The sequence below is a fragment of the Anoplolepis gracilipes genome, chromosome 3, assembly GCF_047496725.1.
Source record: "Anoplolepis gracilipes chromosome 3, ASM4749672v1, whole genome shotgun sequence".
Lineage (NCBI taxonomy): Eukaryota > Metazoa > Arthropoda > Insecta > Hymenoptera > Formicidae > Anoplolepis > Anoplolepis gracilipes.
Window position 1 is genome coordinate 1,823,003 of NC_132972.1, and position 24,364 is coordinate 1,847,366.

Here is a 24,364-nt window from a genome sequence, read left to right on the forward strand (position 1 = left end):
AGAAACAATTTCGAACATCAGACTCGAAGGCTCTACATCGAGGAGATACTCAAAGTTTATCGCGGTGAATACAATTTTTGTTTAATGTGTTATTTAATCGGAATTTAATGAAAATTAAATTGTTATTTATTAGAGGATAAAAAATGTTATTAAAATGTAATTGCAAAAATATTTTTTTCTTTATAATATACGCTATATACGTTATATAAGATACAGAAGCCAAAAAATATAAAGAAAGATGAAAAAGAAAAATATAATTTTTTATTGTTTAATATAAAGAGCTTTTAGATATTTACTTATTATCGTGTATTTATATAATAATTTTTATTTTACATGTATAACTCAATTTACTTTTTTATCAGATTTAATATATATAGATGATTGAGTATTATATTATAATAACTAATGCAATCATCGCATTATCGCATTGTGTTGGCTAAATTAAAAGCTATACATAAAACGAACCGCGAAAATATACTTTACTGCCAGACGTAATAATTAAAAATTACAACTGTTAAAAAGTAAAACGAATTTCTAAACCGATTCTAGGCATCGTAAGTTTTAATTATTATTCGGCGATGATCGCGCATAAGCTGCAACCGCGACGTTTGCGCTCGTATTCGCATGCTTAATTAATTAAACAACGTAATTACAGGATGCGAGAACACGGGCGGGACAGAAGCATTTTTAATTAATTTACGACCAGCTACGATTATGAGCTTTTCGCTAACGCCTCCCTTACGTGCGTCGCTTATGATAACGACATTTATCCGCGCAATATTATGCGCCGTCCGGTAGCGGCAAACATTTCCATCCAAATACTCGTCGTAAGAGAGAGGTAATTACGATTCCTATTATGCTAAAGCCAATACCGTAACGCTTGATCCTCTATTCGACCTTCTCTACTCCTCGCTACCCCCGCAGTCGTCCCTGTAATCTGCGAAATAATCCTCGCAGAGAGATCCGCCCGGTCCGATGTAATTTCGCGCGAATATGAATAAGAATCACGACTCACGCGTGACTCGAAGCTTTCTCCGCATGCGACCAAGTTAGGGCGCTGCCGGGTGGAGCAGGCAGCAGGTAGGGTTGGCGTCGAGAAGAACCATGGTGGAGGTTTGGGTTTGGGGTGGTGGTGATGGTGGCGGCAGCGACGGCAGCAGCCGCGGCGGCAGCGGCGGCGGCGACAGTGATATGGTGGTGGAAATGGTGGCGATGGTGGTGGTGAGTGACCGACTGCGCAGACCCCAAAGTCTCGCAGCCGCGAGTACGTAGTCAAACTCCGGCTCAGTAAGGACTGTGGTCCCCGTTTGCAGTGCAGTTCGAAATCTCCGGGAGCGACCGCGGTTCTTTCGTTTTTTCCTCTCTTTCTCCTCTTTCTCTCTTTCTCTCTCTCTTTCTCTCCCTCTCTCTCTCTCTCTCTCTCTCTCTCTATCTTCCTCCCTTTCTCTCTTTTTCTCCCTTTCTCCACAAGCTCCCTCCCGTCTTTCTCTCTCTCTGTCTTTTTCCCCTCGCTTGTCATCTATCTTCTTTCCTCCCTACTCTTACAAGCATTCCCTTGCTCACAAAAGCGTTTCCTTAACTTTTTTACCCGCGGTTTGTCCGTCATCACGCATTCGGTATACGATCATTACGCGTGGCGAGCGAATTCGGTGACTGATCTACGATTGATGGATACGAGCGAAATACATTGGACAAGTCCCGGCAATCCAAGGTGTCTTGATGATGGCCAGTCACGTGGATCGGCAATCCGGTGATTCGAGAGAATCTCATTAGTTTCGGTTCGGGCCGAGTGTGCTATGGAACGTGCGTGTTTCGCCTGAATTCTAGCGGCGGAATATCTATCACCGGACAAGTCCATCGGTGGACCGCAGACTACGGGGATCAGACACGGGGTGAATCTGACGGTGCGTTGCAAAAATTCACTCGGGTGTATCGGGTCGATGTGCACGAGTCCGAGGAAACTCACTGACACTTTGCGTCGCTCGGTGTAAGTATATCCACCCGTTCGCCCACTCTCACTCCTTCCTTCAACTTACCCCTAAAATATGATACGATACGTCAACCATGAGTCACACGCGTATTCGTGCGATAAGTCAGCTGGAAGTTCGATGCTTGCCGAAGCGACGTTCTTGGTTCACGGATTTTCTCGGGTCAGCTGTTTACCGGTTATACACCGGTAACATACAACATGTATATATATATATATATATATATATATATATATATATATATATATATATATATATATATATATATACACCGTTTTACGATATCGCATCCGGTAGACTGATTAAATATGCATTTTCCTTGGCGCACGTTGCCCTTAAAATAGGGCTTTATCGACTCGCGTTAAATTGCTCCATGTTTACACGATGTTTTTATAGACTTGCGTTACGTTACGTTGATTTACGGAGGGAAGCTTACCTAGTTACACAAGTTTACGAAACACACAGTAAAATAAATCTTTCATTAAACGTTCAGCACGCCGGTAGGAGTTGCAAGTGAATGGCTTTTAAGGTCATTATGTGCTCTTATTCTTGAAAGGCCATTTAGCTTTTTTTTTTATTTTTTTAAGAAGAATCTTTTCATTAAGTTTTCCTACGACCTTTATTCTCATACTCTTGATTTCAAAAGATGAGATTGAATTAAAAATATTGAATTGCAAGATTATTTTGCGCGAATCATTGCTAATCGTATATTTTTAATCAGCATTTATTATTGCATCATATGATTTACTTATTATATATATCATATGCTGCAAAAGTGAATAAATATATATTTTATTTATTTTATTTATCATCATATAATTCACACATTATATTAATTCTATATTATGAAAAAAGATAATCATACACGTGTGCACAATTAATTAATATAATATCTTATATAAAATATAACGTTAAAACGTTATAAAATAATAGGATATTTTATTCGATTCGATGTTAAAAGAACATAAATAAACTTAATATTATTATGTAATAATAAATACTATGTAGGAGCACTATGGGGGAGATGTTAAATATTGTAAATATTCAAGTTTATTGTTGAAAAGAGAAAAAGGAATATTTTTACCAAGCGAGATATGAAAGCTGATTCGTAAAAAGTCGATAACGAGCATGTAATTGAGAATCATTTTTTTCCCGATAGTTGTTAAACAAATTAAATCTTCTACGTCTTTCTTAGAAAATATATTGCGGTATTTTTTCCTCACCCGTGGCTTTGGTCTTCATAATTAATTCCCCGATACTCCTAATCCCAATGAGTTCGAGCCGTCGTCAGACGAGTTTGTAATGAAATGCACCCTTCTCATTCCATCGGCTGCTGTTATTTTTCTGGGGGGAAGTGTTCCAAAATATTCTCGGAGCTTAATAATGTCGGCTTATATTGTGGAGCAGGTATTAAGTAAGCGTTAGCACGTACATCTCTCAACGGTATTAAATTTTGACGCAGTTCCTTCAGGAGCAGTTACTTTTTCTTTTCGAATAGTTGCGTTTAACGACTCGGGATTTACAATTGGAAAAATACATTGGTTAATTACTTACACGCATTATATTTATGATTTTATTCAATTTATTGAATTTTTCTTTGTTAAAATAAAATTTCTCTCTTTATTACTCGACGTTATAATATAATGCATGTGTCATTGAAAAAAAAAAAAAACACTTGGAACGTATTGAAATTTATAGGTAATAATTTGTGATGGTCGTAAAAATATATCGCTGTTACATGATTTGTGATTTTTCTTAAAGTATCTATACAATATATAAGGAAACGATATTTTAAGCTACATAAATCGTATAATATACTGCATACATTATAAATGCATATGTGATAAATATTATACATTCATAAAGTAATGTAATAATTTTTCGAGTTTTACTGCGCACAATTTTATTGAGAAAATCAAAGTGTACAAATGCATTCATTCGCTTGTTTAAAAAAATATAAAATCAAAAATTGAAGGAGAAAAAAAGAGAGAAAAAGAGAGCAAAGTTACTTATTTTTTTTTTTTTTTTTTTTTCGTTTTTATTAGTGCGAAAACAAATTTATTTATTAAACTAGAATAGAATATAAATCGAATGTGTAAAAAACATTCCGACACTCGCTGATTTTATTTTGAATATGTTCCCTTAATATCAATAGCAATATTCGCGTATATACCGAGCAATAATCTATCCAAAATCAATTTAAAGGTTTTGGATCGCATTCCCGGGGATACGAAACTTTTTATCGGTTATAACAGTCGCCGTACTGTGATTAATCGACCCGTCCGTACTATTAAATGGGATGCGGATAATTAATCGTCGGTTTCACCACAACACCTGCTTGCCTAGCGTGGGAACATCTGAACCGTGTTAGACGCGCAGCCTCACAAAAACGGCGAGCATGCCGATCCAGATCGTATGCGCGCGTTTGTTAGTGCGCGAGTCATTAAGTAAACTGTAAATCTTGCTTACTCGCTACGGGGCTTATGTCAAATCCAATCGTAAATTCTGATATGCAGGAAAGATATTAAACCTTTACGCACGTACATTCTCCCCCTTGGACATTTCTCTGGCTACCCGTTTCAAGCTTTTCCAGCGTACAATAAACGCGCAAGAGAGGCGAGAGAGAGAGAGAGAGAGAGAGAGAGAAAGAGCCACTCTCCAATAATAAAGCGGTCCATAAAGCTTACGCGGCGTGAATGACGCGGGAATTATAGATATTTACATCGTCTCGTTGTAGAAGAGCGTTCTCGGTGCCGTGCTTTCCGTCGAGTTTGCTCGTACAACATGTTTCTCAATCTACTCGTGCGTCACGCCTACGTTCTAGAGTGGTTGTGAGAAAAAAAGACAAAGAGAGAGAGAGAGAGAGAGAGAGAGAGAGAGAGAGAGAGAGAGAAAGCGAGAAGAATCGAGAGAGTCTACACTCGGGTAATAAACGAACGCCGTAAAAAGCTTGACGTGGAAACTGTGCGCGTGGATAAATTATACAATCGACATCGCCATCAGACGTGCTGGGATGCGCCGTCAGAAATTTTAATAAGCCACGAAACGATCGGCCAGAGATCCATCGTACCAGCCCTGTAAAAGCAGAGCAGCTCGTCCTGCCAGCTCCCAGTCAACTTGTAGCAGTCGTGTGATAAATCAGGACGCACCTGGTGCTCCTGCTGCACACGACCCAGGTCCGTGCGCGTATGCTCGCCGGATTACTTTCTTCTCAGCTTGAAGAAAAGCGTATTCTACGAAGCGGTCGAATTAAGCGCGCAAAGGACGGTGGAAAAGGCGAAAGCTATAAATATAAGGCGAGATAGAAGGAGGAGCAGGGTATAGACGGAGGTGGAGAGACACTGTCCTCTCGGCACAATGCGTGCCGAGCACCAATCCTATTTTCAGAGATACCCATCTCCCACCGTTTTGGCAGCGAGAAAGAGGCAGGGGGGTAGCCGGGCTAACCGCTTTATCCCTACGTCGAATCGTTCCTTCGAGGTGGCTGCAGCTGTTTCATCGCTTCTTTAAAGTCCGTCCTTCCCAACGCGGCCCTCGACGCTGGCTGTGTCGATTTTTCTATCCGAAAAAACATTAGAAATGCAAAAGCCTCCCCCGGTGCGAGGGAAATTCGCCCGATGTGCGCTTTCCATTTCGCTCGTAGAGTGGCGACTTATCGAATTTGTATTACTTTTCATGCATGTCACTCGCACGCGAAAGAGAGTCTCTCGATGGCACAAGAGGGCGATATTTTAATGCGCCGATTGATGAGAAAGTGCAAAGGAACGGAGTTTATATATACTCTTGTAATGTCTATGTATATTACAAAACAAGTAAATTTTAAGCTACTGCTTAACAAGATAACCAATTAGTTTAGAAGTTTTGTTGAAATGACAGACTTTATAGCATTATTTATTGTCAAATATTCGTCGTGAAATATTCTTCATGACTTATCTGTCCTCTTTATACTGACAATTATTCTCGAAAATAATTATTATTCCAGTGATAATGGAATGAGATTTGAGATGAAGATTAAGGGTGTCCTTTGGGTGGGATAACTCATTTAGTTGAAAGAGGAGCACAATGGGCAGCGTCACTTAAATGTCACCCAAAATGTATTCGGATCTCTTGCGGAATGTCAGAGATAATAGTAGTAATAATAGTAGTAGTTTCTGGTTTAACGCGAAAATTAAATTCAATTTCACGCGGTATGTGAGACTCTTGATTCATTAGTTTTATTTAGGGCGTATTAACAAAAGTGAAAGAGAGAGATTACTCGTTAAATGTCGAGAAATAAATTGTCAATTGTCAATATTATTGTGCGTCACGATCTGACGTTTACAAAACATGACAGATTCTCCGGTAACCACTTATCTGGTTACGAAGTACTTCGCCGCGGACGCGCGTGCAGACTTAGCCGACGAAACAGGGTGATTTATAACGAAACTTGCCGTATAAAACGTACACATACGCTAAACGCTAGGGTGGCTCGGCGGGCGCACCGTTACTTCCCGCAGTTACAACATCCCCCTCGCGGCTCAAGTTTTGCAGAGTCGAGAGGAGAGAGGAGGCCGAGCACAGAGAGAGAGAGAGAGAGAGAGAGAGAGAGAGAAAAGCTGTCTCTTTTCTCTTGTGAACTTGTACCTTGCACTTCAGTTTTATGCGCGGCGCTCTGTGAAAGGCGGATGTCGTGTTTGCTCTTGTAGCTGGTATTGTTTGTCGGCCGCCTTTGTTTACGGCTCCCTTTCCTCCCTTTAGGTGGTAGATCGCGGTTCAGGAAGCCCACTTGAGGAGGATTTCTTTTGTCTCGACTCATCCGTCGTAATAATTGAGTGAAACCACAACAATTGAATGGCAGCGAGCACACTTCGTTGAGGGTCAATATGATTGCTTACAATGGCAAACATTAAGCCGGCGGAATTGAAGGAAAAGATGAAAGATTGCGAGAATTTGCTCCGATAATTAATAATATCTCTTGTTGATCAAAGTCGTACGCGTCTATATACAATATATATATATATATATTTATTTATTCGACACCCTCTCGACATTCGTGATTTTACAAACGCAAATGTATTATACGATAATGAAAAGATCATTTCACGTAGAGGGAAAGGAAAGGCCGTGAGAAGCCGCGGCCTGAGGCGTGAAAAATAATCGTTGCGGATTATCGTGGCCGCAAGCTGCCGGCTCAAGGTGCGCCGTCATTTGAGCTATCGAATCTTCCCTTTCACGTGTCGTCCATTGTGCGAAGGAGGAGGAAGCCCGCGTTGAATGGAAGGGAACCGCCGTTTCGACAAACAGGAAAAGCGGACAGGATGCGAGAAAGAAGTGGGCTAATTGCCTGGATTTGATCGATCGTATTGCGAGGGCCGGATTATGTAATTGGACGATGTTAACCCACGCGTTCACTGTGGGGAGACGTACGTGTGATATTTATGACGAGCTGTCGCGATACCGAGATTATTATTTTGGCGAATCTATCTCTCCGCCTCCGATACGCGGTTGTAATTGGATCTGGGACGTCTTCTTGTCAGGTAACGTCATAATCCTGCGTGGAAAAGCTGTAAGCACGAGAGTAGGTCGTTACTCTGTGGAAAACCGGAAACGTGGCAGAGAAAGGACAGGAAAGGAAGTGGCTGGCCGTCGTCGTGGAACGAACGACTAAACAAGCTTAATATTGTTAGTCCGACTACGTCACTATGCTCTTCATTTCGAAGCTAGGTGTAGTTATTATCTTGCCTGTTAACTATAGTTATACAGAAACGTGAATAAATTAACGTGCATATGTGCGGTAAACGTGTACTCTACATACTCTATACAAACATTTTATTCTGAAAGATGAGGAAAAAAAAAAAACGAATAATTGAAAAACACCGTGTTCTCTTTTGCATTACAAAAAGTTATAACATTTCTGAATTATTAAAATAAAATTTTAAATTACATAAAAATAAGCGCGGGGTAGAGAAGAGAGATATAATTGACGTTTGGACAGAAAAGAGAGATAATAATTGTTGTTTAAAATTTGCTTTGGAATATGTAAAATAGAACGAATTCTCAACTACTTTTACAACTGAAATAAATAGCGATTCTGGATGAGAGACAGGTGGAGGAAATAACCGATAGTTATCGTTGCAGAACAGCGGAGAAGCACAGATGGGATATTTTAATATGTCTGACCGACATTTCTACGCGGTATCGAGATGCGGAATTGCGAGGATACATAACCCGAGCGTTGACGTATCGAATATGTTGATATACATATTTCACGCGTAAATTACAACTATCGCGCTACACATCGAACTCTCGTCTACAGATTTTGTGATTGACTTGCTATATCGTGTTTGACTTTCGATATCTCTTTAATATGGTTCTGCCCGACGCAATAATGTTTCATTATTTTTTTTTTCTATTTATACACAAGAGACATGTTCAAAAACCACTTTTCTCTCAATATTACTATCAGACCAATTTTGTGCAATTTATTTCTTTTTTATTAGCTGAAAACTGATAAGAGAGATGTCGATTAAATAATTTTAATTATTCAGTATTCCAATATCAGACATGCAAGTAGATAACACAATTTCACTGTTTGATTTAAAATATTATCGTAAATTTTAAATCAAACAATGACAAAATAGATTTTTAATATTTTTTTATTAAAAAAAAAAATTGGTCTTGAATAAAATAAGAATCGAGGTCGTCCTTCAATTTAAAAAAGGAAACCCCAAATTCATCAAGGAATTTAGAATAATTAGAAAAAAAATCACATGACATTTAATAAAACATTTAAACTCTGTGTTAACAAGCAGATGGAGAATTGTATTGGATTTGGAGTCTAAGGTTAATTGCATTGGCCGCAATGACTGCAATAGATAAATTGGATTATATATATAGTACCGGCCATTAATACGTGCATATTCGTAGGAAGTGAATAAAATTTTAAACGGAAATGTTTTCACAATAGTTTGCCGGATAAAATCAAGTATAATTTTTTCGAAATGAAAGTAAATTTGAAGAGAAAAATTAATTACATTAAATTAGTTACCTAATTAATTGTATTATCGAAAAATTAAATTTCTGCAAATTTGTTAAAAGCTAATTTATATATTAATGTTTTAGATAATTTCAAGGATAAGAGATCTCTTTATTAGTTCGAACATAAGAGGCAGGCAATATCAGGCGTCACACGACTGAAAAATGCGCTTGTAGATGAGAGTGTGGTCTAGTTATTTTCATATCTTCGTTGCATGCGGAAGCGCGTGGATATGAAATTCATAGAGGTACTGCGTTGACAGGCACCGGGGGAGAAAGAGAGAGAGAGAGACTTAAACGATTAATTCTCTCTGCCGACCGTAATTCGCTCAAAGCTGTGCTCACCGAATCGCTCGCGGATCAGAGCAACGTCCATATACACATATACATTTGTGTGTGTGTGTGTGTGTGTGTGTGTGTATTATACACGTTCGTAGAATTTCATTCGTGATTTATCGGCAGACGATTTTTATGAAGCCCGGGGGGATTTTATGAGAAACGCGGTCGCTGAAAGCAAGGAATGCTGAAATAAGACGACGACGACGACGACGACGACCACGACCACGACGATGGTCGCGACTACGTATTCGTCCGCGGATACGATCGAGAGAGGCTGTTTGGATGTGTATGTACGTGCGACCCGAGTCTGAGAGTATTTCAATATCTTTGATGGCGGAATCGAACGACGCGAGACGCGCGTCACGCTATATATATATGTATATTGCCAAGGCGATTTCCGCGGCGTCCCTAAGTTTGGCTCTTTTAAATTTGGAACAATCACAAAACGATCCGACCAAGAAGCGTCGTTTAACGCGCCGTGTAATTTAGCCGGCGTCTGCCATTTTTTTTTTTTTTTTTTTTTTTTTTGGGAGGGATGGTAGTAACTAACGAACCGAGCATTCCCCGCGCGGTGCACGTAGTATTTAGTAAAAAAAAAAAAAAAAAAAAAAAAAAAAGGAGCAAGAGCCAGGGTAGAGGGTGCAACTGATGAACTGAACACGATGAAAACGACGCGAGATAAAGTGGATAACGTCGAGATCTAACGATGGCGTAGGTGTAACGTAGATGTAATATTAAGATACACGTGCGCGCCGCAATCCTAATGACAGTGTTTCCGAGGGAGAGCCCCGACCTCTCTCTCTCTCTCTCTCTCTCTAGTCTATCTCGAGTTCATATCTCCTCGAAAGTGGAAAGCCTGCGCGGGCGATCTGCGATGCGTACGATTTAACTTTAGAAATCCGAGTCTTTTTTCGAGTGCGGCGGAAACGTCGCCGGGGGCGAGATAACAAAAAGAAAGAAAGAAGAAGAAAAGAACGAAAGAGAGAGAGAGAGAGAGAGGGAGAGAGAGAGAGAGAGAGAGAGAAGAGACACGCGGCTGAAAAACACGTCTTGCGAGGAAGAGCGAGAGAACGATGAAAGGGGGGAGGGGGAAGCGGCGCGACCTCGAAATGTTCGTTTACATATGACCGAGACGGAAGTGCTACAAGGCGGACAGACACGTGGGAGGAGGAGGAGGAAGAGGGAGGGGGGGGGGAAGGAAACGGAGTCTGGGTATCTTTAATATCTTTAATCCACACCCCTGCGCGCGCGCGCGCGCGCGCGCCCCTGAGTACGCCGAGCGGAGGTATGCGTGCCCCCTAAGCCTTCGTCGTAGTACGACGGAGGGTAGTCTCTGTGTGTTTGAGCTACGCAGGCGCGGTTTATCGACTACCGCATATATATAGGAGTAGCGGGAGAAGCGTTTCGTTTCGTTTCGTTTCGCAGTAGCCCGAACAATTTCTCCACTACCCAGAGTCTCACCCTCCCTCTCTGTTTCTCTCTTCCTCTTCTCTTTCTCTTCTTCTCTCTCTCTCTCTCTCTCTATCTCTTTCATTTTCTCCTCTCTTTCTCCGTTTCTCTCTCTTTGTTCGTCGTTCATCTCGACTCCGGATATTTGTCCGGATTGCAATTGCAGAGGGCTTTTTCCCACTCGCTTCCCTCGTAGGTTGGTTGTACCCAACCGAGTGAGTCCTCTTTCTCTTTCCCCTTTTAAGCCCCTATTTTCCTTCCTCTCTCCTTTCTACGTCACCACGACCTTCGTGTGAAGCAATATTTTACTCGAGCGGATACGCGGACTTCAGCCGCGCGTCCCGAGAAGACCAGGAGGGTTAAAATCGTTTCGACGTGCTCGATGACCGATCGAGTGCCATCCCTCTCGCTGGAAATGCGAACCGGACACTAGCAACCACTGCATTAATCCTCTACGTACTATGGAAATAACTTTGTTCGAGCCCTTTCGCTCAAGACTCCCTCGCTTGAACACGCGAGAAACGAATCTTTCCTTCAATTTGCATAATTTTCCGTCGCAGAAGAGAAAGAAAGAGAGAGAGAGAGAGAAAGAGCGCACGGTTTCCAAGCGAAGAGGAATTTCTCGATGAACCCGAGTAACATTTTACAGGCGGTTAAACGGACGCTTTGCCTATAAATCTTTAAGTTTGTAACATCCATCCCTGATTGTCAGGTATCGCATTATCGATACCGATCGTTCAAACTTCCTCCCTTGCGTAGAATGTTCGGTTCGACGTTGATTGCCAGCTGTCTTAAGTGGCCGTTACCGTCTACGGAAAGGCTGGCCGATCTCTCGATCTTCTCGCGATACGAACCGGATCAGGATCCAACAGCTGTGCCGAAGTTACATGAGGGAAGGTGGGCGCGCGCGATGGTTGAAAATTAATGCCTTCCTGCTATCGTTAAACGGCGTTAAATTTGTAAACGTCATTTCTTCAAATGAGCTTCGAATATAATAAAGTGCCGAAGATGCCAGGTCATTAAATAACGTAAAATCCTAGAATTTTTTTTCCTCATTCCTCTTCGTAGAGAAGAAAAAGAAAAAGAAGAAGAAGAAGAAATAAGTAGGAAAGGAGGAGGATCCCTTTCGAACAGGTGGCAGGCCGGACGCGGACCAACAGGTAGGAAACCGAGTCCGCTATACGGGTCAAGAAATGCATAAATTAAACAGGGGCGGGGGAGGGGGGGGGAGGGGAGGCGTGTGTATACCGGTCCAGCCCCCGCTGTTCGCTACGTAATTTATGCTCCGGCAACTGCATCGCGCGCCCCGAGGTAGAGTGCTATTCATTAAGGCGAGGCGAGAGACTCGGCTGGGCTAAAGCAAACTTTTGGCTTAACGAATTTTCCGATTTCGCGCATTAATATGCTAATCCAATTAGTCGTTTCGACCCGGCGCCCCGCACGTGTGCTGCCGCCAAGTTTTTAACCCCGAAGAATTAATTGAATTAGCATTTCAATGCAGCGATTCGTGCGATTCGTTTAGAACGTAGCTTAGTTAGTTTAATTCCGGGATAGCAACCTTGCGCGTAGAACGTCGACGATATTAACGTTTGATCTGCTACTGTACCCACGGGTACGCTTTTAATTATCGTTCTCGAATATTTATAACGCCAGATAACTCTCACCGCTGTTGTCTTTGGTGCAGCGAACGTGCGCAGTGTTGTCCCGTCCGGTGCAAAACGAAATTAATTATACGCAGTCCCGCAATGCCGTCGCTTTTTATTTGGGATGAATGTAGCGGGAGAAATGTTGCAATTAAACATTTCTCCACGGATCGTACGATAAACGTGTGACTTAATTTGCCTAATTTGTCAAGTTTTAATTTATCATAAACTTAATAACGAGCGGATAAAAATTAATTTATCTTTTTATATAACAAAAATATATAATTTTTAAATTTCTTGGAGAGATAATTTAATCATTCTTTTGTGTTTGCGATAACCGATAATTGCATTTGACAGGAAAATATTATCTCATCTTATCTCGCACGTACGCTACATGATTTGCCAATTGCATTATCGTATAATTGCATTATCTTTGCGGCATAGCACATATTAGAGAGCGATATAGTGTGTAATAAATCGTAAAATTATAGTTTGCGCGTGGTTCGTGCTCCTCGCTAATAGAGAGAGAGAGAGAGAGAGAGAGAGAGAGAGACTCATAAGTTGGAGCGTTCATTCGGTGGTTAGCCAAGTTTGGTACGACTTTGGCCCGTCTTCAATTCGCAGTTTTTGATCTCGAAACGAGACGAGAAGGTCTGAGAAGGCGAAAGGGGATTCTGTAAATTGAACGACTCGGCCTGTTATACGTTATCCGAGACTTCTTTGCTTTATGTCCCATAGAATCGGGCAAACGGCGCAGATTCTATTATAGACAAGAAGCCACCGGCGGCCTAGCTGCCACGCTCGATGCCATTTCCACATGTATTATGCATGTCCGGGCAAATTTCGTCGTCTGTCGCGACGAGGGGAAGCATCGTCTTATTTATTATTTACGTTCCCTTTAGCCGATAAACGGGGCAATCTAACTCGACTATCTTGAGAATCCTGACGCTTCTTCAACGATCGAGGATTAAACTGCGCGCTACATTTTATATTAATTTTTCAACAGAGAATTACTTGCAGTATAATTTATTGAACGAGAAATATCTCGCATAATGTATATATCGTAACGTAACGTTTTTAATTCCTCTCACGCTGATCGTGTAATACAGGCTCGTTATAAACATGTAAATATATCGTGTAAATTATGTGCGATATTATTTATGAATTCTTTGTGCGAAAATATCACGTAGCACGTATGAATTACAGTGTAATAAAATATCAATGATAATATAATACGTGCACTGCAAAATTATATCTGTCTATAATAAACTGTTTATAAACTGCTCGTATACGCGGTGGAAGATTATAATAATTTAAGATAATTAAATTTATTTGCTCACTCTCGAGGAAATTGTACAAATTTATTATCAATCTAAAAGATTTACGCAACGATCTTGTCGCATACAGATTCATTAGCTATAATTGTTTATAGCTATATCTAAATAATAATTATACAAGTCTCTAAATTAAAATCACATTTTTGAATAAGCAATTTATCCTTATTTTTAAATTTATACAATAAATAGTTACTTTTCTATCTGTGTTTCGCAGTAATGGAATGAATTGTCTTTAACGTAATGTTATTTTACCGCTTACAACAAGATTAGCTTTACGATGAGTATTCTGTGGCGATAGATATTCCGTAGGAACAATTACTTTAATCTTTGATATTGCACTAAATATTCCATCGCTGTAGTACGTCACTAATAGAATAGCTTCGTTCGGGTACTTAATCGTCCGTTGGAGCTTACACGAAACTTGCGATGTGCAGAACTAGATTATACGTAGTTAGTCTTGTAAATGTAAATCCTTAACGAGTTGCCAGAGAGCGAAATAAAAACTTTCCGCTGACCTAGATACCAAGTTGCGATACTTGGGCTAATTCCCGGGCTCTACTCTTATCATCCTGACGCTTGTAGACAAGCATTGTTTATCAGAGCGATGTCAGCTTTTACCGCGGAGCAAGATATCCTCCTAGAATTTCCCCGCGCAATCAACTTCCTTCGACCAACGTCTCTCCCTGATGCTTCCCCCCGTGCTTGCCGATCTCGTTTCACCCTCTTCACAACTTTCTTCCTCACGGCGATATTCCGGCAGCCGAAAAACACCCCCATCCCGGCGCGTCCGTTACGAGCTAGAAAAAAAAGGGGGGTGCGGGGGGGAGGAGGGACGCCCGATTTCCCGGAGAAAATGATGCCCGCCGCCATACGGGATATTACTTGCCGCGGATGTTAACGTCCGCGGTACTTTTTTTTTTTTTTTTTTTTTTTTTTTATATATTTTTTTTTGGCAAACGCGACGGCGCGCGGCCCTGACAGGGAGTAGCGAGGGCGGTGGCTTTGGACATATAGCTGTGTCAGATAGCGGGATGCTGTAAATCTGTGCATTATACATGACAGTGAGATCAGCGCCATTTGTTATTCCCCGGCAGAGCGCAGAAAAAGAGACGTGAAAAATTACTGGCACAGGCAGCACTTACCGAAACGAGGATATTGGGGAATTTCTGAACATATCGAGGAGAGAACTTGGCAGAGGTATCCCGCCATAGGATTGAAATTATCGTTGGTGCAGCGCGTAATATTCCGCTTGATTCCGGTTGCGTATCTCATCGATTATGCGTTCTGGCACGTTCTTATAACGCAACGATCGCAACGTGTAATGTTTTCGACCTGCCTTTTGGCGAGCCGTGTTTTCCGCGTATAAGGTGCGGTTTTGTATTCGATTACAAGGCTGATTATATGAGGCAATCGCGGTTAATTTGACGGGCTAATCTAGTATCGATTTTCAATCGCGATGGCCAAACTATGCGTATATTAAACCAGAATTTCAAAGTCGATTACATACGCGTTATATTTCTTGTTTTATGAAGAACATTACAAATATTTGCGTTTAATTAGGAAATATATATAAAATAAAGATTATTTATAAGAAAAATATTTTCTAAATGTTTGGATATTGTTGATTTATCTAAAGATATTTTGCTCTTAATTATGTCTGCAAAAAGATGAACAAAATTATTTGTCTTATTTTATTTATTTTTTTTTATATTTATTAAATTGTCTGAAAATATAAATTTGCTAATTTTCGAAACGAGAATTACAACGTAATATCTTTACAAGAGTATTAACGAAATATTAATGGCTCGAGCATTGTTTATCTTGTCGCCTAGTAAATTTCCCAAGTCTTAATTCTATCGCAATAGAGCATGTACGCTGTGCTTTCACGTGAAATACGAACAGCGACTCGTCGAATTGCTTGTTTTACGGATAAATTTACCAAGGAAGGATGCATCATGCTCTAAGAAATAAACGCGCCGTTGGCAAACGTATCGTTTTCTTGTTTCCTCCAACTTTCTTTGAAGGCTCTGTGGGGTGATTCTATTATATTTGTCCGTCTAAGGATACTAAAAGCGAAATATGCGCCGCTATAAAGTGATATGAAAAAATATTGTTAAAACATAGTAAAAATATAATATAAAGTTGATTTATGTTTATATACATGAGTTTTTTTTAAAAGGTAACAGGTTGAGATATAAATGTAACTGTGCGATATTTTTCCGTAATATGATTGACAGTTTATAAAACTTTATTAAACTTGTTAAGCAAATAAAAGTATTATAAAATATATATAATAATTTATTAATGAAAGACGTTTTAATATTTTCAAATATTATGCCCAATATAATTTTATTATTAAAATTCAACGATCACTTTTTTTTATTATCACATTAAATATATCTCTCACAATTTTTATTTGTATATGGACGTATTTTTTTTTTATATTAATTTATGTGCATTAATTAATTTAATTATTTTGATATCAGAAACAGGCGATATATTGCATATCATAAAATGCTAAAAAGTCGTCAGATGAAACGGCGAAATTCTTCACTATTTAATTAACCGGGCGCAGTAAATTTAGTCGGGCACAGACGCAAAATTAATATCTACTTCTCTTTCGCGAAGCCGGTTTGTCATTTCTCTTTTTGTCATGAGTGGGTGGCGTTATTTACCTTTCATAGACATTAAAAAAGTTGACATACAAACTGCGCCATGTCGTACGTATCCCGGGAGGAGATGCAGGTAGCGCGAAATCTGAACACGAATGAACACGTGCAGGTGTCCGTAAATAAACTTGCATCGAGCTTGTGTAGCAAACCGGTGAACGTAAAAGGTAGTTACGCTTTCGCGAGTTACCCAGCTCACAAAGGTCTTTCAGCTAACGGCGGATTTTATTTGAAAGCTGCAGCTCCATATATATATATATATGTGTATCGTAGGGATATCGCTCATATAATCACGCACGTTATATGTATGTACAATATATATATATATATATATATATCGTAAAGCACGAAGAATGTTCTCGTGCTTTCTTGCGTGAATAAACACGACAGTATGTAATAAATATTTTCTATTTGATTGAAGCCGCGAGTGTGAAACCATATCATTGTTTTAAAACATATTTTGTTTGATATTTATGCTGTTTTAAAAATATTTACATGCCGAGTAATTATTATTTCACATTATTATGTGACCTAGTTAATGACAGTACTACATCACTACTTTGTTGAAGAAGAGAAGTCTGATAAAGTATTTTGAAATGTAAAATTAACATGCTGTAATATCATTAAACTGTCGGTCATTAAAGAGATAATTGGAACCGAGCGATGAAGTAATTTCTATTGCGCTTCGAGGCATACCTTCATAGCTATATCTATATACACCCTCTCTCTCTCTCTCTCTCTCTCTCTCTCTCTCTCTCTCTCTCTCTCTCTTTCTAATAGACATATAGTAAATAAATCACATTATATTCAGATGAATTTAAGCAATTTTGCAACGATTGATAAACCGGATCTTTTGATTGCAATTGTATTTTCTTTGAGTCATAAATTATTGAGAAAATTTTAAGTTAATCGTATCTTCTTTAATTAGAAAATTATTTTTATTATATATTGTTATATTTTTGTTGTTTTGTTTGATATCAATATTTTTAAAATGAAAAATGTCAAGAAGTAAGCAAATAAATAATTGTTTTTTATTATTTATTTAATTCATCATTTCGAAAACTATTTCTGTTCTGTCAGACATTCTTGATTTATCTAACTGTCGCATACTTTTAATATGCTAGTAGCATCATATTTACCCTCTCTCTCTAATAGATATATAGTAAATAAATCATATCATATTCAGACAAATTTAAGCAATTTTGCAACGATTGATAAACCGGATTTTTTGATTGCAATTGTATCTTCTTTGAGTCATAAATTATTTATATGAGAAAATTTTAAGTTAATCGCATCTCCTTTAATTATATATTGTTATATTTTTGTTGTTTTGTTTGATATCAATATTTTTAAAATGAAAAACTGTCAAGAAGTAAGCAAATAAATAATTGTTTCTTATTATTTATTTAATTTATAATTTCGAAAACTATTTCTGTTCTGTCAGGCATTCTTCATTTACCTAATTGTCACATATTTTTAATATGCTAGTAGCATCATATTCACCGATAATTAATATGATAATAATTGTAAATTTGATAATTTAATTTTATTGTGCAGGGTAGTTCCAGTCTGGAAGAAGCTCATATGGAATGGCATCACATGGGCGGTCGCCGCCATCGACGCTGCCGATCGCGATAGCGATGGTCGCCGTGATGACAGCTATGGCTAGTGGCCTCTGCCCGGCACGATGTCGATGCGACGACGAGAGTCTACGTGCCTCTTGCGCACACGCCGATCTCGAGGTCGTGCCGATCCAATTGAATCCGGAGATCCGTCACTTGGATCTTTCGAAGAATCGCGTTACCAGCGTGCATCTCACCTTCGGTTTCTACGGGAATCTCGAGAGTCTCGATCTCAGCTCGAATCTCATCCACACTTTGGGCCAGGAGAATTTCGGCCTGCAACAAAGCTTGCTCGTGTTAAACGTAAGCAACAACGCGATTCACACGCTAGCGAAGAACGCTCTGCGAGGACTTACGTCCCTGAAGGAATTGAATCTGGCCAGCAACAACATCTCGCATATGGACGAGCAGGCGTTCAAGTACACCAGCGAGCTGGAAGTGTTGAATCTGAGCGACAATTCGATTACGAGTTTGCCCGATGATCTGTTGACAAATTTGCACAAGATAAGGACACTGATCCTAAGCGAGAATTCATTGTTGGAAATACCGAGGAATAACTTGGCGTTAGCGCCAAGTCTGGAGCGAATAGATCTGTCGTATAACTTGATACAGGAACTCGATCGAGACTCCTTGCCGTCATTACCATCGTTGGTCTCCCTAAATCTGTCAAACAACGTCATTAGAGGCATCGCCGATGTCGCCTTTGATCGCCTGCCGGATCTCTTGTATCTGGATTTATCCGGGAACAATCTAACGTCCGTGCCTACAGCCTCCTTAGCCAGACTGAGCGTTCTGACGAACCTGGTTTTAAACACGAATCCTCTCGGGTCCTTAGAGGCCGTGGCCTTTCGCAATCTCTTCGAGTTGAGGAGCTTGGAGCTGAACGACTGCATGATCGCGAGTGTAAACGCACGAGCGTTCGCCGATAACGTGAACCTCGAGCGCATCTCGATGGATGGCAATCGAGAATTGAGAGAGTTGCCGGTGCGTGTCTTATACGGAGCTCGATACCTCAGGTGGGTCTCGCTACGCCGATGCAGCCTGGCGACTCTGCAACCGACGCAATTTCCGGTCGACAGTCTGTCTCAATTGCGCGTCGGCGGCAATCCTCTCGTGTGCAACTGCTCGGTCCATTGGTTGTGGAACGTAATTCGTGCCGAGGAGCGACGTAACGAGACGCGACTCGAGCTGGACACTCACGACATCGTCTGCAGCGATGAAGAATTCGCCGGCAAGGAGCTGATCGCGCTGTCGGAAGGTTCCCTGCGGTGTCGTTTGAGCCCGCTGTATCTGTCCTTATCGGCGGCCGGTTGTCTGGTGGTAGCCGCCACCATCCTCGCCCTGATCGCGCATCTCACCCGGGCGAAGAGGAAGAGACGCTCGTCGCTGGCGTACGCCGCGCCAAACCGCCCCGAGTTTCTCGTTTACGTAGGTAGGAGCGACAACGGGTTGGACAAGAACGCCGAGTCGTACAGCCGCCGTCTGTTGGCCAGGAACAACGACGACATGTCGTACGATTCGCCGCGTGCCAAGACGGCGACGGCCGTGGCGGCGGAGTGCAGCCCGCAGTCGCAGGACACGAACATCTACGAGACCCCGCGGTACATCCGGTCCGGGCATCGCGACGTCGCCGTCGATCCTTCTTCGTACGGAAAGCGACCTTCGTGCGGCGGAGCGACGGAGGAAGGGGTTTACGCGGTGGCGGACGTGACCGATCTGCGGGACGAGCCGCCGGAAGTCCTGTCGCTTTATCGCGCGCACAGCCCTTCCTCCGTCGCCAGATCGAACGCTTTGCGGCGGTTGGATTACGGTTACGATTATGAGTACGATTACGATTACGAGCCGACGCGTCAGACGTCGCCCCCGCCACCGCCACCACCGCCAGTTTCTGAGAAACCGCACGTTGTCTTCGTGTGAGGGGACAGGGGGGGGGGGAGGGGACGTTCGTGGGTCCAGCTATAACCGTAATCAGCGAATTCAAGGATAGTCTAGTCGTTAAGGCGAACCGGATGCGCCAGCAACTCTGTACCGCGGGCTCTGTTAACGGTCCGAAACGTCTCGGGATTATTGCCTCGACGACGCTCGGTGTCTTGATTACTCGAGCGTCGCGCTGCGTATGTGATGAGAGGACTGCGGACTGCGGTGTATATATTGCAGGGATGGTGCCAGAAATATACAAAAGATTTACACCACTGAAACTTTAACGACCGCTCGTTAAATTTACCCAACGTACACGTATGTACACGTTCGATATCGCTGCGGAATGTTTGCCTCGGCGCTACCGTTGTTATTGAACACGTTACGTCTCATCGCATACGAGAACCAACAAGCTGCAAGCTGTATACGCGCGGTTAAATGTTTGAGCAATAATAATCATGTTTATTCGACGAACACGAGAAGATGGAAAAAAGGGAAAATAGGGAAAAGAAATAGGGAAGAAAAGGGGACGACATTCCCCACTGTTCCAAAAACAGTTTGTAACCGCGGTAAGACGCGAGAGCGTCGTCAATGTAGGTGGACATTACTTTCCACTTGGCGCTTGAAAATGATCGATATCCCATCGCCGTCGGCAAAGCGGATTATCCTGAAATTCTATTGCTCGAGCGCGAATGTATCGTGATTTGCCCGTAAGAAACCGAAGCGGGTTACGCGACACGCTGAAATTATACCCCTAGGACAAACAGAAGCAACCGTGGACGAGTGAAAATGAAATGTCTTCCGAGATAGTTGCGCCGCTGCTAGAGAGAGAGAGAGAGAGAGAGAGAGAGAGAGAGAGAGAGAGTGAGAGTGAAAGAGAGAAGGAGCCAGGATGCATTCTCACTGAGGGAACACAATCTCACTCGGAATGTAAATTGTACGGGAACGTAAGAGAGTACGTTATATTATACTTGGACCTGGACCGTGTGTCGGAGAGAAAGAACCAAAGAGAGCACGAAAACCCGTATTTATTTTCGAGAATTGCGAGTTGAAATCCGTTGGCTCAGTGCGAATGCAGTGGCCCCGATTTTGCTAGACGAACGTTCATTTCGTGTCGGATTCGTTTGAACGTAGTGACAAATCAAATTAAAGCTGCGTCGCGTGTTAGTCGATTAAAGGTCCTTCTAGAGAGATTACTAGCTACCTAGAGATTAATACTCTTTGTAAAAAGTCCGTTCCAGGCTGAGAAGCTTTTCCGGCTCCAGGTTTGCAGCTAAATTATTGTCGAGTCTACATCAACCGCGTTATAACATTTAATAAATAATATAGCGCTCTCTTATTACATACATTTTAGAATCCAACTATTTAAGTATCTGGATCTAAAAATATAAATATTTCTGCTTGATTATACTTATATATATAATCATTGTGGATTTTTCTATAAATTATTTATTATTTCATTCAATAAATAGACAATATGACGGATATGAATTATCGAATCTTGATATTAACTATATATATATATATATAAAGCTCTTGGGCCGGAAATATTTATATTTAATTAAATAATTATAATATACTTACAAAAGACAAATGCGCTAAATATCTTTTTTCGGATATAAATTAAATGAGTATTCAGATATATATATATATATATATATATATTTGAAAATTCGCAAATTTAAGCAACCGTACGAGCTAATTATTGACAAAAGAAAAGATAAACTGTTTGCTAAAAATTGCGTTAACACGTCCCTCCACACGAGACACGCTTAAGGGAGCAAATTACGTTATAGAAGGCGAATCCGATTTTTCCTTCTTTTGCGGTCGACAAAGGGAGGATCCCTCGTACGAAATGTTGTAAATTAAAGCAATAATAGTGTGTTACGACCTTTACTCTGTAAGCACATTACACCGAATATATTTAGAGACTACAAAAGACACACATTTATACAAAGATGCATAAGCGAATACATACAAAAAAAAAATAAAATAAAATATATATATTTATTTATTAATTTATGATGTTAAGTTTGGAAAGATGTTACGTTTTGAATACGAAAATATACTTAATGCAGTACGAATAAAGTGCGTACATTTCCGTTACGGGAATCTTCAAACAGACTCGTACTTGCGATTCGCAATAACGACTCCGTCTTTCTATGACGATAAAAATAATGTAACAAGTACGTGCGTCCCCCCGACGTCACGTACGACGACGGAAGTTGTTACGCGGATCCGCGATTACGCGATCCTGAGAGCCTATCTCTATGTTTTTTCCGCACGCCTCTAAACGCACCGCGCGCGCGTCCACGAAATTTAACAGAATATGCAAAACTTTCTAATTGGATCCACTTGTAAGGCAACTCTGTGAGTCATAGTTTGCAACACCCGGAGATTAAGTCTCGTTACTGAATTGCATTTTCCTACAACGGGCCGCAGCTCGAACTTTCCCAACGACAGAATTTAAAGAGAGAGATTAAGGGCACTTTTTTTTTGTGAATTTGCCAACTCATTTCGACGAATAAGATCTCAGAAGTCCAAGACTTCAAAGTATAATAAACTGTGAAGACTGTCGAAAAGTGTATCGAAACATTATTGTTTCTAATTTCGCAACATGTTCTTTCAATAGTTTATTTTTATACAAAGCTTTATCGTACGTAAACATAATAAAGTTTATGAATAAGTATATTAATTCGGTCGATGATGAAATGAGGTTGATTGATTCGATTCTATCAAAATAACGTAATCGAGACGTACAGTGAATTCTGTGTATGTATGAGCGATTATTATTAGTCCAATGTTAAATAATATATAAAAGATTTGTATTTGTGGTCGTTCTATTTGCAGTGGAGGAAAATAATCTTCTCATATTGTATATAGAATTGGAAAGTTCATTTTCATGAGATTCGTAAACCATAGTCTTTTAACGACGTAGAATCCTCATTTTCGGATCGATATGCGAATGGTTTTATAAAAAATGTATGAAAACCGCCATTTTCACGGCGAAACAGTTCCCTAGATAGTCGGCAATCGCCATCAATTCGCATCAACGTGCATTCGCGTCGAACGACCGGGTAGCCGTTTAAAAAAATGATGGTACTCACAGTTTTGCGTAAAAAAGAAAAAAAGAAAAAAAAGAGAGAGAGAGAGAGAGAGAGAAAAATAGAGAAAAGAAGGAAAATCGACGAAACTATATTTATCGAGATCGTTTAGATCTAATGCGATTAGGCGGGACATTCCGGGGGTTGATGTTCCTCTAAACTTGCCTGAACTTGGTAAGTGATACGCTTTCGTTCTTGGCATTCTGAAAAATTCATTTTCCCCGAAGCGAGAGGTCCGGCAGGAGCGTTGAGTGAAAATCCCCCATTAATGTGCTTTCCGTGTGCGATCCACTGACCTACAAGCTGCATCACGAGTCCTCTTGCTTTCCCCCGAAAACGGGTCGTCCATCTCGTCCGCTCGCTAAGTTTGGAAGTTCCGACGAGGAATGCGCAATCGATCGTCACAGTTTAACTCGAAAGTCGGCGGCCTTTTCTTTCTTGATTATGCGAAGAGTTTTACGACGGACCGACCGGCTAAAATAAGGGTGGTATGAGAAAGCGAGAAAGAGAGAAAAAGAAACAGAATTCATAAAGTTTTCAACCTTCTACTTTATCCGAATTTTATGATCGGTTTCGAATATCTGTGCGTTGTAAGATACGAGAGATCTACGGATTTTTTGTAAATCTTATTACATATTTTGATAACATCTATATGTAATATATGATTCACTCGGTAAGAATTTTTTTTCATCACTCTTCTCTTATATTACGATGTGCAAAAATTTATTTAAATTTACAATTTAGATTTTATTAAATTGGCAAAATAATTTGCATTTTTATTTGACGATTAATAAATCTGAATATCGGATTGCTTTTTTATAAACATTTATCAATAGATATAATCGGAAAGATTAAAATTCTAATTAAATGTATACATTATGTCTCTTTGTTTACTTGTCACTTGAGGAACAGAGGGAATTAAATCCAATCTAATTTACAACTTTGATTACTGACATTAAGCGTTCATCTCCAGTCATTTCTTTCGCTCTCTATCTCATGCCTGTGTGTATAATATCTCTCTGTCATTTAAATCGCCCGATTAAACTAAAGCAATATCCAAGATACATTTATCGCTGTTCAGACTATAACTAAGACCCCTTCCATTTACATTTGTTTCGTACAGAAATTCCGAAGCTTTGCGTATCCATTATAAACCCTACAACCTCTAGATAATCGTCGCAGATGATAAAATCTCAACTCTCTCCCACGGAAATGTTAAATTTCCCAAGCATGTAATAGCAAAGATATCATCGGAAATATGAGAAAGATCCAAGGGACAAGT

The 24,364-nt window shown here is 40.4% G+C and overlaps 1 protein-coding gene across 1 annotated transcript; it reads left to right on the forward strand.

The window, feature by feature from the left end:
• Window positions 1-1,225: 1,225 nt before the first annotated feature.
• LOC140663611 (uncharacterized) lies at window positions 1,226-21,988 on the forward strand. Its single transcript, XM_072887866.1, has 2 exons — window positions 1,226-1,987; window positions 17,997-21,988. The coding sequence occupies exon 2, from the start codon at window positions 18,029-18,031 to the stop codon at window positions 19,976-19,978; it is 1,950 nt and encodes a 649-aa protein (XP_072743967.1). The 5' UTR covers window positions 1,226-1,987; window positions 17,997-18,028; the 3' UTR covers window positions 19,979-21,988.
• Window positions 21,989-24,364: the final 2,376 nt, after the last annotated feature.